Source organism: Dysidea avara, chromosome 7 (genome assembly GCF_963678975.1).
Source record: "Dysidea avara chromosome 7, odDysAvar1.4, whole genome shotgun sequence".
NCBI lineage: Eukaryota > Metazoa > Porifera > Demospongiae > Dictyoceratida > Dysideidae > Dysidea > Dysidea avara.
In genome coordinates, this window is record NC_089278.1 from 3,472,879 (window position 1) to 3,486,253 (window position 13,375).

Consider the following 13,375-nt stretch of genomic DNA (forward strand, 5'->3'; position numbering starts at 1 on the left):
GAGCACTCATGAGGTCATTAAACCAGTTAGAGATAGGCTAGTGTTGAATATGCCAGCGCATATTAGGATAGAGTGCTATGCCAGCTTAACTCTAACAAATTAGGTGGATATTTCAAACTATGAACCTTAACACTCTGATAGAATAGTTAGTGGAAACTGCAAACTGCATCAGAGCACTCAAATGCATCATTGTACATAGCTCCTTAGATGAACACTCCAATAGAACAGTCATTTTGTAGTGAAGTACTCTAATAGAAATTCACTGAAGAAACTCGTTCAAGATCATTGTATGCAATGTTGCTAACCTAGGAGCATAATGGGAACACTGTTTAACTTTAATTACATGTCATACCTCTGGTACTGCTCTTCCTGAAGATCGAGTCACGAAGGTCGCATATGCATTAATTTGTTAAAAATGCATAGCAGTATTAGAATTTTAACTTCGTAGGGTGGCATGGCTATTCCTCCACTGATTTAGCCATAATTTATAGCGAATGCACAACTAACAGATTAGACTAGTTGATATGATTGAGCAGGTGGGTGGGCTCAAGATCACATGACTATGGAATAAGGATACTTACCGGCTCATCACGTAGCCTATACACACCAGTGCTAAGTACCGGAGCAGCAAAAGAATGAATCTATAGTAGAACAGTAGCCTCTATCACTACTAGTATGCACAAGTACATAAATATTCTAATAAATTGGTGCAGGCATGACCTTCATGATTTGTTTAGAAGAGCAGTACCAACAGAACTGTTACAGTATGCTGCACAACTTGCTGTGATCTCTCAAATGTTCAGTGTGGGGGCTCACAGAAATACCATAAAACACTAACACCCCATTCGCACTACCTTCTATAATATGTTCAAGTTGAAAAACAGCTAAAAATTAAAAGCAGATTTTTTTTCTCAAGAGAGTTAACATTTCAGCCAACCAGATGATTAGTGGTAACAGCAAAGGTGTCAACAACAGACACGTATGATTTGGCTCCATTTCAAGTTTGGGAAAAGGCTGTAATGGATTTCCCCATAGGAAATGTATGCGGCTTCAAATGAGCAGGTCATGTGTAATTGTATCCATGAGTTATGGAGGATCCAACTCAACGTCAACACGTACATCCTATAACCCGGATAGAGCACAACATGGTTATCCTGGCTAACCCGGGATAGTGTGATGGGGTGTTAGACACTCGTTATAATTTTAAAATCATTTTGAGGTCAATAAATACCTTCGCTGTACCTTCATAATTGTTGAGATCTCACCTCAGGTTTTAAATCAAGACACCTATTGCAAGTGTCTATTACTTGTGAGGTGTCCAGATTTCAGGAGTCTAAATGTGTGTATGCTAATGCAAATGGGACCACAGACAAGTGTTCTGATTATTTATTAGTGTGGTGTCCTAGTACATGTGAGTACACTAACACAAATGACACCAAGGACAAGTGTCCTGTTTTCAGTGATCTAAATGTGTGGATATAATACAAATGGGACCACGGACAAGTGATCCTGATTATTGAGGTGTCCTGATTTCAGTGGTCTTAACGTGTGTACACTAATACAAATGGAACCACAGAGAAGGATTCTGATTATTGAAACTAATTTGTTATGTGTGATATGTACTGATTTCAGGGATTTAAATGTATGAACTGTAATAGAAATGGGACCATGTACAAGTGTCCTGACTATTGAGGTGTCCTTATTCAGTGAGGTGTCTTGATTTCAGGGTTCTAAACTAATAAAAATGGGACCATAGACAAGTGTCCTGATTATTGAGGTATCCTGATTTGCACTGAGAATCTTTCAAACATTCCCCCACAGCACTATAGCTCTTATACTTTTCATCTCTATTCACTTCATCTCCACCTTCAGCCCAAGCACAATTTTTCAGCAACTAACTCCTCAGTTCTCTCTGGCTCCTCTTAAGTGACCTTGAGACAGTTGTACATGCTTATTACATGCAAACAATTATGGGCTGGGTTGACTGGGACCAAATTTGAAACTGCCCAGACAAACAGTGCCAGTATATAACTATGAAACAATAAACGTACCAAACTACATGCATGCACCCATCAACATCTTATCTGGAATAAACTTTGGTGAAAACATAGAGGTTGATGCAACAGAATCTGAGAAAATGCATGCATTGGTATGTTTATGATTTCACAGTTAGCGTAAGTCACCAATTATCGGCACCATTTCATCACGCAATTGTAATTCCTTAATTCAATGGCGTATGAACTTCCGGTTTGAACCATTAAGCTGGGTGCCACTTCATGGTATAACAACTCTAAAAGATGGCAGTCATGCAATTTTGATGTCAATTGAATAATGACATGCTTCGTCTCTTAGCGTACCAAATTTTAATTATCTCACGTGAGTGAACATCTTGTTATGAGGAAAATCGCAATGCCTATCATGTGCCAATTATCGGCATGGGGTACCTATTATCGGCAACTGTACTTTCCTGATCAACCAATTATTGGCACAATGTGCGATTTTGCGTGTAACTTCATGATGGCTCGTTGGTTCCTTGTGAAATTTTTATGGGAGGTGCAGTCCTTGGATAACTTCGTTTCACAGAAGTTTTACGAAGATGAGGTCAGCTGTTCGAGAAATATTCAGGTTAGGCGTAAAAGCATACTGGTTTCCAATACAAAATTATTTTTACACAATTCCATGCTTAACCAGAATGGCTTGTATAGTGCTTTAACAACAATAATCACCAAATGAAAACGAATCTAAGAAACGTTTTAGAGGATATAACAGCCCATTGTGGAACTTGGTAGCCTCCATATGCCATGTAGCCTCTGTAGTTTACTACAAGTGCCGATAATTGGCGACTTACGCTATATAGCTATACTGGCACTGTTTGTCAGGTCCAAATTTGGTCCCAGCCAACTACATGACCAGCCAATAATTGTTTGCATGCATGTAATAAGCATGTCAGTAGGCTGCTACAATTGCCGAGCCAATATAGTAGTCACACGGGATCAAAATTTTCTAGGATGTTTTTGTTAGCCTATAGCTAGCTTCAAAATGTGCTAACAATAAACAATGGAATATAGGTCAGCGTACCATGCAGCTATAAAACGGCATGCAGCCATCACCATTGTCTTATTCGACAATGTTGATCAGTTGGATAGCAAGCAGCGGCAGACAGGGCCGCCCAGAGAAATTAAGGGGCCCCAGGGCAAAGAGTTAAAGTGGGGCCCTTGACCCAAGTTGTAAGGTGAAGACCAAAAAAAAAAAAAAAAAAAAAAGGTCACAACCTGCTGGCAATGACAATAACTACCCATCACCAACCATATCTCCTTATCTATAAGCTTGCTACACTGCTCCTCTGAAGAATACTGTGACTGCTCTATTAGAGTATTTAGATCTGACTGCTCTATTAGAGTATATCGATCTTTTAAACAGGTATTCATGGGGCCCTTCATGGGGGGCCTGTCATGCGACAATTGGTCCCCCCAAAATCAGTCCCCCCGGACTAGTTAAAGCCGCGCTATATGGTCCCCCCGGACCACTTGAGACACTTCAACTTGTCCCCCCCGGACAACCTAGAGCGCCACGGTTGGTCCCCCTCTGCTACAAGTGGTCCCCCACGCTGAATATGATCCAGGCGCGGCAAGCAACACGGCCGGATCAGTTTCTTCGTACAGCTTGTTTTTAAACTATAAAGCTACAGTGCCAGTGATCGGGTATGAGGCTACAGGCTGTGCCTTGTATGCTCGGCTAGGCCTGTGCTTCGTGGATTCTCAGCCATGATGCCGGTGATCAGTCTATGTTGTCAATTCACCCTCACTGACATGCGTCATGCCAGGCTATATAGCTAGCCATAAAAGCGATGCAGCTAGCATAATTAATGTATGCCATGAAATAGCGAGAAATAGCTAACTAGTTAGCAAAGTTTGCCAATATACATCAACAATTGTTACAGTCATTAGCTAATGTGTAAAGTCTTTACGTTGTTTGACACAATCAATACAGTTAAATTCATAAGAGGGTGCTGAAGGGTCATCCACAGTTACTCCTGAGCAGATTACATGCACCCACGCATTACAGTTACCACACTGGATCTACATACACAATAAATATACATAAAGTTCTCACATGAATAATATATGTGTATAGCATACCCAGCGATCAGTATAATCTTCATGCTTAAAACTTTCTTCAGATCGTCCACACATGATGCAGCGCTCAGTCATGTCAACTGAATTTGAAACACACGTATATATGCACACTTTAACGCAGAGCAAATTACTTGAATTGGTGAGGAGTGCTGTGCCTATATCTATTCTGGCTTTCTTCATATTCATTTGCAAAATGGCGTCTTCGTCGATACGGTTAAAATTTAACAATTGTTCAGCAATCTGTGTATAATGCACAAACTTTATAGCCTTAGCTACAAAAGCGAGATGTTATACCTTTAAACTCAAAACACCACAGTTGAAGCTGTCTCCTGGCTTTTGCACACCTTTCTTGAGCTGAATGAGCTCAAAATTGTCCAATGAGACGTTGTCTTGACCAACGCAGTTATATCTCATAGCAAAGAACCTTCTATGGAGCATATAAAACTAGGTGTAAAAGTGCACTGCATCAATTTAGTTCACAGTGATGCACTGTATAATTATGTTAACAGTCAATGTTACAGTATTGAACATACTTCAAACCTGTGTATGCTCCACGTATGGCTCGCGATGGTCCAAGAGGATCGATGTAGTAAAACTTTTTTTTCTTCCATGTTGATTGCCTACAGAGCAGCACAACAAGTGTATTGGTATCACCCTATGCAAATTGCTTACAATCAATATCCAGTGGTTTTCTCCACGATTGTACATTCCAACAATAAACACTTTGGTACTTAGCGTCTCCTATAGTATGAATAAACTAACTCCTCCACGTAGCATTTGTGATCTTACCTTGCTTAAAAGGTGCGATGATTTCCCAGATTTTGAGCGATTAACCCAGGCAGTGATGGTTTGTGACAAGACAGCAAAACTGTCATTCCTCAATTCAACTAGCATGCGTAAATATCCCATTCACTATCTATAACATTAATTTTAGTGCATCAAATTTAGAGGTATATAATACAATGCACTGACCTCATCATTTAACCAGTTATTTCCTTTCAAGTTGTGAAAGCTACCTTGATGTATAGCCAAATGTCCAAACCTAGCTTTAATTACATAGCACGGCTTTCTTTTCCAGATAGCTTTTAGCTGATCCTGTATGTATATATATGAGTCATATGTACCACAGCACAAAAACATACATAGGCTGTAAGTGGTATGATGCTTCCATTGTTGGCTCCGGCTGTATTAATCATTCCTGTTACTGCTGTAGAGATTGTAGCTGTTACGTTAGGTGTGGCTGTTATCTTGGATTCCACTGTCTCTGTTGTTGTCGCAATCATAGGTGCTACCACTGATGGTTCCGCTATTGTAGGAGGCTTTGTTACGGTGTTTTTCTGAAACTCCTCACATCTCTGTGTAATGGTAAGCACACAATAATTACAATAGCTGTCAAGGAATTATCACAACAAAATACAACCTTTATAAGCTTGCGACGTCGTCTCAATGGCTTAACTGAATTCGTATCAGGACTATCAGAGAAATTCTGCTTTCTCTTGGTAACAATGTGCTTTGGTGGTGAGAATATCATATCAACAACCCTCTTTCCTATTGGAACTGTTGTGATGTTTTTCCAGCTATCACAATTTACCTTTATCAGATGTAGGCTTTATTTTAAATTCATTGTGTTCCAGTTTTTGGCTGTAAATAGGTGATAGCGCAGGTGCACTAAAACTGCCAAACTCTGGGAAGTAGCCTCCTGCTTGTTGGGGGAACTGTAAACCAATGGGCAATTCTGAAAATAGACATTAGTAAGATATGTGAAGAACGAATTGGAGGAACCTCTAACCACATTAATAGCAACTGATACATTGTGCCCTTGCTCCTTATTCATTCGTACTAGATATTTACAGTGAGTGATATCTTCCTCATCCCATCGTGATATCAAACTGGGATAGCTGGGTTCCTATTACATGTACTCATATAGAATTCCACGTGGGTGTATATAGTATGCTACAGTAGCTATGTAACCAGCAAATCAGTGAGCTTATTAAAACTACTCAAAGTATGTATGCTGGCTGCACTACAACCATAGTTACCATGCTTGGCAATAAGCTTATACATTACTTACTTTGTCACTCATGATGCTGCTAGGATCATAAGAAATGGACGTTCTTGAAGAAGAGTCACTCTGATCATGAGATGTACGAGCATGTAAGAGCACTGATATGTTGCCATCATCCATTTGGTCCAAAATTTTGGTCTTAGTATCTTCATCACACTGAGATGTCAAGATGGGATCCTATAACATGTACATGATATAAATATTACAGTATAGTATCAAATAATCTTACTTTATCACTTTTGGTGGCACTAGGTTCATGTGAGATAATGGACACTGTTGGGTTGTGAGATTTTGAAGTATGTGTACAAGTATTGTGAGTAACAACTGATGTGTTGTCCTCCTCTATTTGGTCAGTCTTGATATTGTCATCATACTGGGATATCGAGTTGCATGGTTCCTATGTATTGCAAGATAATATTACATCAATTAACATGCAGTTATAAGTTCTTACTTTGTCGCTCACACTGGCACTAGGATCATGTGAAATGGATCCTTTTCCACTTCTGACAGATGTGTTGCCACTATTATCACTTTCGTCATGAGATGTTGAGATACAACCAGTTGCCTATACAATTATAACTTACATAAACACACACCTGTGTGCCGCACATACATGCATGTACCTTCTTGGGTGGATAGAACAATTTCAAATGTGTACCATGGACTTTTAAAGTCTGTTTAATGTCATTGGTGTTTAGGATCTGAAAAATTCCTTTACCAACAGACTTCACAACTTTATAAGGACCCTGCCACTTATAATCCATTTTTCCACCAGCCCGCTTTTTCCTCTTCATATCTTTTCTAAGAACCAATGCTCCAACTTTGAATGTAGCTGGGTTATGGTGCTTCCTGTCATACACTTGTTTTTGACGCTTTTGAGCGGTGAGTATGTTCTCCTTCACAATTTGTGCTACTTTTGTTTGATGAATGAAATGTTGTTCTATAACTTCATCATTATGATCCAAGTGCTGTACGATATCTTCTTCTTTGGGAGATTGAATTTCAACAGGTAACAGAGCTTGTCGTCCAAACATCACAGCAAAGGGCAATATTTTGATGACTCGTGTTTAGAAGTATTGTAAGCAAAAACACAGGTGTCTAAATAATCTTCCCAGAGTTCCTTTTTCTCATTAACAAACTTTACCAGCATATTCTGGATGGTCTGGTTAAAACGCTCAACCAAGCCGTTTGCCTACAACAGACACATAATACAGTTGTATCTACTTAAAGTGCATAAGGTAAATATGCATATTATAGCACTATGCATTTCTTTACCATGCAACTATTAATGTTGATTAGTTACAACATAGCATATAATATAGGATAGTAGAGTAGTAGTTACCTGAGGATGGTAAGGGGTAGTCAAACGGTGGTCAATTTTCATCATCTTCATCACTTTCTTGTCAAGGCGATTGTTAAATTCATTTCCTTGATCAGAAGTAATTACTCTTGGTAATCCAAACTGCATGAATAACTGTAAAGTATGTAATATGCAAGTAAATAACATGGTACACTTTGAATTGCATGGTTCTGGTGGCTGCTTGGGTTATAATGACTACTTCATTCTGTTAGTATTTAATTACATTTTTGCAGCACACTATAATACATTGCTTTGTCTTGGGTGTGTGTGTGTGTGTGTGTGTGTGTGTGTGTGTGTGTGTGTGTGTGTGTGCGTGTGTGTGTTCATGTATATGTGTGAACTTTTCCGAATGTATTAGTAGATTTTATTTTTCATTGTTTTATTGTTACTGCATGGAAACAGAATTAGATGCAACATACAAAAGTATTCTTTAAGTCAATTTGGACACCTGTGGATGTTATTAACTGCATGCACAGTTTCACATTAATGACAAACATTCAAAGTACATGTATTACTTCTGCACGGTTATTCTGTATTCCGTAATCTCCCAAATATTGTGCAGTTGTTTTACATACTCCTACATACAATAAGCAATCAAGTTGAAATTTTCAGCACCTAGCTGCTTCTCTACCATCTCTATCTAGCTACTTTTCTACCATCCAGTAACCAAGTCAAAATATTTTGGTGATCATAGCATAGGATTGTGATAGGCTTAATTATAAAGGATCCTTTATGATGAAGCTATGACAAAATTAATAAGTTTCAGCAGCCGCGTGAAAGGATAGGAATACTAAAGCTAATCTATTGACATCCAAGTAAGCAAGATTCACATCTTGCTAAGATAAGTGATTTAGCCAAAGGTTTTCATACAGCTATACAAAATGTTTCAATTAGAATGAATACTGGAATTGGTATGCTGGGAGAATACGGGTTAAACGGCCCACATAACTGGCTATACAACTCTTTTCCGACCCATATTATATAGCTGCTTTAACAAACATATACTGTAGTTCTGTATTAGTCTATACGTCCAAGTGTTTGCAAACTTTAAGTAAATATGTGCATTATACACACAACATATATATATATATATATACCTTAAACAAAGCACTAAACACGGTTGAGGATTCCTTATTGCTGCAAGCAAATGCCTGCACAAACTTGCTAAAGTAGTCTGCTACTGTCAGAATATAGCAATTTCCTTGAGTGGACTTGTGCTTTAGTGGTCCGACAAAGTCTATTCCAATGTGGTACCAAGTTGCTACAACTGGAATAGGGTTAAGTTCTGGTACCCCTGTGTCCATTTTCTTTGTCATCCGTTGGCTAGGCATGAGGCTATTATGCTCCAAAAATTGAGCATTATGCTTTTGAGCAGTGCTCAAAAAATCACCTATTATGCTTTTGAGAATTGCCCATTATTCCCAAAATTATGCCACCATAATTGGCTAATAATGCCAGTTTATTGCTGTATCAGACCATTTTCATTGATGTTTAAGCTTCAAATAGTCTTGAATTGTTTAGCTGGTTACTGTATTAGAGAATTTCATTTCAATATGACTGCTTTATTAGAGTAAATAATATTCAATGACTGTTCTATTAGAGTTTCTGACTGCTCTATTAGAGTATCTCGATCTTTTTAACGGAATTGTGCAATCTGCAGATTTTCCTACTGTTAAAGCTTTATAATCACCTCAAAATGCTAGCATAATTCCTGATTTCCACACATACCTATTATGCCCGAAATTATGCCAGCATAATCGCCGCATCCCTACCGTTGGCACACATCACATTCCTTCACCTTAGATGTATAGAAAAATGTGATGATGCAAGTTTATTACTGATAAAATATTTTGCATCTTGTGCAAAGGCATTATGTATACGTGCATGGTAAACCATTGTTCTTTACAACCTGAAAGCATATAAAATTAATAGAGTTTTGCAGTACAGTTCTATAGCAACTCCAACATGTTGATTGATATAATTGGGTCATTTTTCATTTATGTAGCTATTTAGAAAACAGAATACTGCAGTTGCAAGTGGTATAGAAGCATGCAAGCAGGGTAAATTTTCAACATAATCATAATTATCATATATGTCTACAACATTATCATAAAGTAAAACTGACAAGACCAAAAAGATGTAACAGGGGCATCATACTGTAATAAGCAACCAAATTACATAGCTGTTTGGTATACGTATTGTGAAAGCTGAGTATTACTCTGCTATTCTAAATTGCAAGGCATCAACTGCATGATATACTTCCGCATATATGTATACCCCCAAGGTATAGCTGTATAGGTATGTACTTACAAATGCTTTTACATCCTTTCCTACTCCTTGCCACATGTAGCGTTCTGTAATCCTTGCCTGTGTCTTCTTTGTCCCCATATGACCTGATGTAGGGTGTACATGACAACCTCGCAATATCCGCTCTTTCTCTTTCGGGTCTAGTATGTATCTGACCTATACAAACCATACACTTGTATTACCAGTCACATACACTGCATTATAGTATGCTGAGTCAGCAGCTATATATGGCCCTACAGCTCTATACAGCTTAGAATTAGAGAGTCAATAGGGTCTTGAACTAAAAGAGAAATTATCACACCAAGCAATTTGTCCATGTAGACAACAGCAGGCCATGCAAACTAGGTGACTACCAAGTACCGGAACCATAACATCCTGAACGAAAAGAACTTCTTATTTCAGTGGAAACTGAATCAGTTCTGTTTCATTTACCAGAGGTTGCACTATATGTATGTTTTGCATTGATTTTGCAAAAGTTCAGAAATACTCTATAGCAGTCAGCCACTCCAACAGAACAGTGACAATTTTGTTTATTCAGCTGTGCATAGCAATTCACTAAAATGGTCCAAAACTTTTTCAGTTGACCCACCCTGTTTAAGTGGAAAGTTTGGAAGCCATATAGTCACTGCTGCAAAAGTTTATTCCTGACTCATAGGTTTGCTTTCTGTACTCAGGGTTACTGTGATTAAACAAATAATAAATATGGCAGGGAGACAGAAACATAACTATGTTTAAGTTTTCATAGTACAATTATCTGGAAGCTAGCCAGATGTAATAAATAACAGAAAGGAACCATGGGACACGTGGTAGACTGTAAATACAATGGCTTATACGTTGGCAGCTGCATTCGCAGTTTCTAAGTGTGACTGCTCTATTAGAGCAACTGACTGTTCTATTAGAGTAAGTGGCTGAGCCACTTTCTTTCTACAATTATAGAAAGTAAGCCCGACTCGGGGAGTCTATGCCACGGCCTCCTAATGCTGGCTTCTCCACCTCCGTCCTATGCATACATGATGCATTATAATAGTAAATCTTTACCTTGGTCTTGTCCTGTTTGGTGTACAGAAGCGCTCCATCTTCTAAAGTGTACCTCATTGCCTTTCTTCTAATACACCTCTTCTCGTTCTTTGTACACTCTTGTCTGTACCTCTGCTCTTGAAGATACAGTAAAATATCCCCGTGCAGTTGTCTCTCAATCTCTCCACGACTATCTTCCGACTCCGTACATTGGCTGCTGCTACTGTGACCAGCACACAGTAAAAACAAACTAGTGAACGTCACTACTAAATGTAGTGAACGTCACTACTAATGTCTGCCACAATACTCACTATTTTTGTGTAGTGACGTTCACTACTAATTTTGTAGTGAACGTCACTACATTGACCACCAAGTAGTGACGTTCACTGCAAAAAGTAGTGACGTTCACTACAAAAAGTAGTGAACGTCACTACTAAAAGTAGTGAGTATTGTGGCAGAGCAATTCACTACTAAATTTTTACAGTGCAGGGTTAGCGGAGCCATCCGCCATCATCCTTAAACTGAACTGTTACAAATACTGCTCTAAGCGTCCTTAAAGTGCGAGTTAAAGTGACGAGCCCTCAGCCGAATCAGTACAGCTATAAACTTGAATCAAGTAAAGTCACGCCAACAGTCGAGGCCAACAGTCGCTGTTCAGCAACTGACACGTGTTTAGACTGTAGATCAACCGTATCAATATAAAATATGGCTGAGTCGACAGCTGCCGGTCACCTTTGAACTCCTTTCGACACGATCATCAAAGGCAGCGGTGTGCCGAAAAGCTACTGATAACATCCACATAACTGAGTTTTCTGGTAACGAACAAGTAACCCATATCTAACCGGCCTCTATACAGCTGTTTCATTGGGGGGACCAATTGAAGCAGGGCGGACCACTTGACGCAACTTCACATGGTCCGGCCGGACAGCCTGAAGTGCGCTAGTTGGTCCGGCCGGACCACTTGGGGCGGGGGACCATCTGTAGCGTGACAGGCCTCCTGGGCGGGGCAAACTGCCCCCCCCGTGGGCGGCCCTGGCGGAGGATTTCCGACAGATTCAGCATCGGTGGCTCAATCTAGCAATCAGCCTGAGCAGCCATCGTCTCCGAGTGTATTATCGATAACGAGCGGCAACAGTTCGAAGAGCGCGGACAGTAGTACCTCTGGCTCATCGGATGACCGTGTCAAGTGTAGAACACGGTTGTTGGAAAAAATCAAGCAATTAGAAGCGAAAGTGGAAAACTGTACGAAGAATTGGGAGGAGATGAAACAGCGCGTGCAACAGTGGGAAAAGAAATACGGTGAAGAAGTCAAAAAATTAGAGGAAGGTGTACATGAGCTGCACGCGTTTGTATTATGTAAGCCAATTCGTGTTGTGCATGTGCATGCAATTGCAGTCATTTACCTTGTATATTCCAGCGGAGACCTATATCAGCGGACTTCAGAAAATGGAGATCTCACCCATACAAGGCCAGGCGGTTCCTAGTGTGTCACCAGCCGCAGCGACAAATCCTCCAGATTTCACGGCCTTTTTAAAATTTATTTATTAATGCTTTATAGCTAGTACACACATACAAGCATGAGCTTAGGTACACACACAGATACAAGAATTGACAATACACGTGGTGTACTAAAGGTCTGTAGGCTTGTTCCTACACGCCGAGCTTCACACCCCCCAGTCAGTACTGATCATGAGCTAGAACTATGAATTTAGAATGTACAATTTTCTTGGATCTCTAAATTATTTTGTTGCCGTGGGAGATGTAGATCGAGGCCGGCGTATAGCTACGTACTGTGGAGTTGCATGGGGTCTTACTGCTGAGGTGAGGGGATGAAATTTTTTTTTTTTGGATAGTAGGTAGCTATATATATGGGGTACAGTCTAGCTGGTTGTCTACCCATGATGTTATATTATACAAGATGTTGCATCATACCAATTAAGGTAACAGCAACTATAACACATTGTGCTTGTTGCAAATTATCTCGATATCAGTTTGAATATTGCCCATGTGTAGATCTAATTAGTTAATATTTTTGTATGTACACACAAGACAAAAATCATGCACTACGAGTTTTATTTTCACTATAGTCCATATTTTCTAATAGCTATAATAAATTCCCTCACCACTGAATGCAACTTGGAAACGTACAGTAATACCTTTATCATGCATAATTACTTCTGAGTAAAGATAAACGATCTGTTGTTATAGCAAATGAGTATTGCCTTGTTGGAGGGTAAGTATCATTAACATTAAACATGTGTCTCTTTCGTCTAAACTCTAATTAATGACATAAGATAAAACAGTAGATAATAAACAAAAACAGTACATAATAAACAAAAACAAGTTATCTTAAATATGGGCCTCAGTGACCTGCACAGCAATCGGTGCCACAGCAATGGGACAGCACAAACTGGACCTGGCACTGCGAATGCACATAATTGCAGACCTCAACAAAGAGAAGCTTAATTTACATCTCAGCCATCCCATCAC

The 13,375-nt window shown here is 39.3% G+C and overlaps 2 protein-coding genes across 3 annotated transcripts; both read right to left on the reverse strand.

Annotated features, from left to right (window-relative positions):
* Positions 1-3,857: 3,857 nt before the first annotated feature.
* On the reverse strand, positions 3,858-4,877 carry LOC136261006 (uncharacterized). The gene is made up of 6 exons (XM_066054966.1): positions 4,809-4,877; positions 4,670-4,756; positions 4,431-4,563; positions 4,268-4,376; positions 4,140-4,216; positions 3,858-4,079 (listed from the first exon to the last, which is right to left on the reverse strand). The coding sequence occupies exons 3-6, from the start codon at positions 4,548-4,550 to the stop codon at positions 3,948-3,950; spliced, it is 438 nt and encodes a 145-aa protein (XP_065911038.1). The 5' UTR covers positions 4,551-4,563; positions 4,670-4,756; positions 4,809-4,877; the 3' UTR covers positions 3,858-3,947.
* Positions 4,878-5,036: 159 nt separating this feature from the next.
* On the reverse strand, positions 5,037-11,289 carry LOC136260989 (uncharacterized). 2 transcript variants are annotated; one of them, XM_066054945.1, is made up of 13 exons: positions 10,907-11,289; positions 9,872-10,024; positions 7,544-7,675; positions 6,825-7,393; positions 6,653-6,766; positions 6,431-6,598; positions 6,208-6,378; positions 5,926-6,042; positions 5,728-5,871; positions 5,557-5,684; positions 5,279-5,491; positions 5,109-5,231; positions 5,037-5,052 (listed from the first exon to the last, which is right to left on the reverse strand). In XM_066054945.1, the coding sequence occupies exons 4-9, from the start codon at positions 7,233-7,235 to the stop codon at positions 5,746-5,748; spliced, it is 1,107 nt and encodes a 368-aa protein (XP_065911017.1). In that variant the 5' UTR covers positions 7,236-7,393; positions 7,544-7,675; positions 9,872-10,024; positions 10,907-11,289; the 3' UTR covers positions 5,037-5,052; positions 5,109-5,231; positions 5,279-5,491; positions 5,557-5,684; positions 5,728-5,745. The 2 variants fall into 2 exon arrangements, with proteins under 2 accessions (XP_065911017.1, XP_065911016.1); XM_066054944.1 differs by lacking the exons at positions 9,872-10,024; positions 10,907-11,289 and adding an exon at positions 8,659-9,115.
* Positions 11,290-13,375: the final 2,086 nt, after the last annotated feature.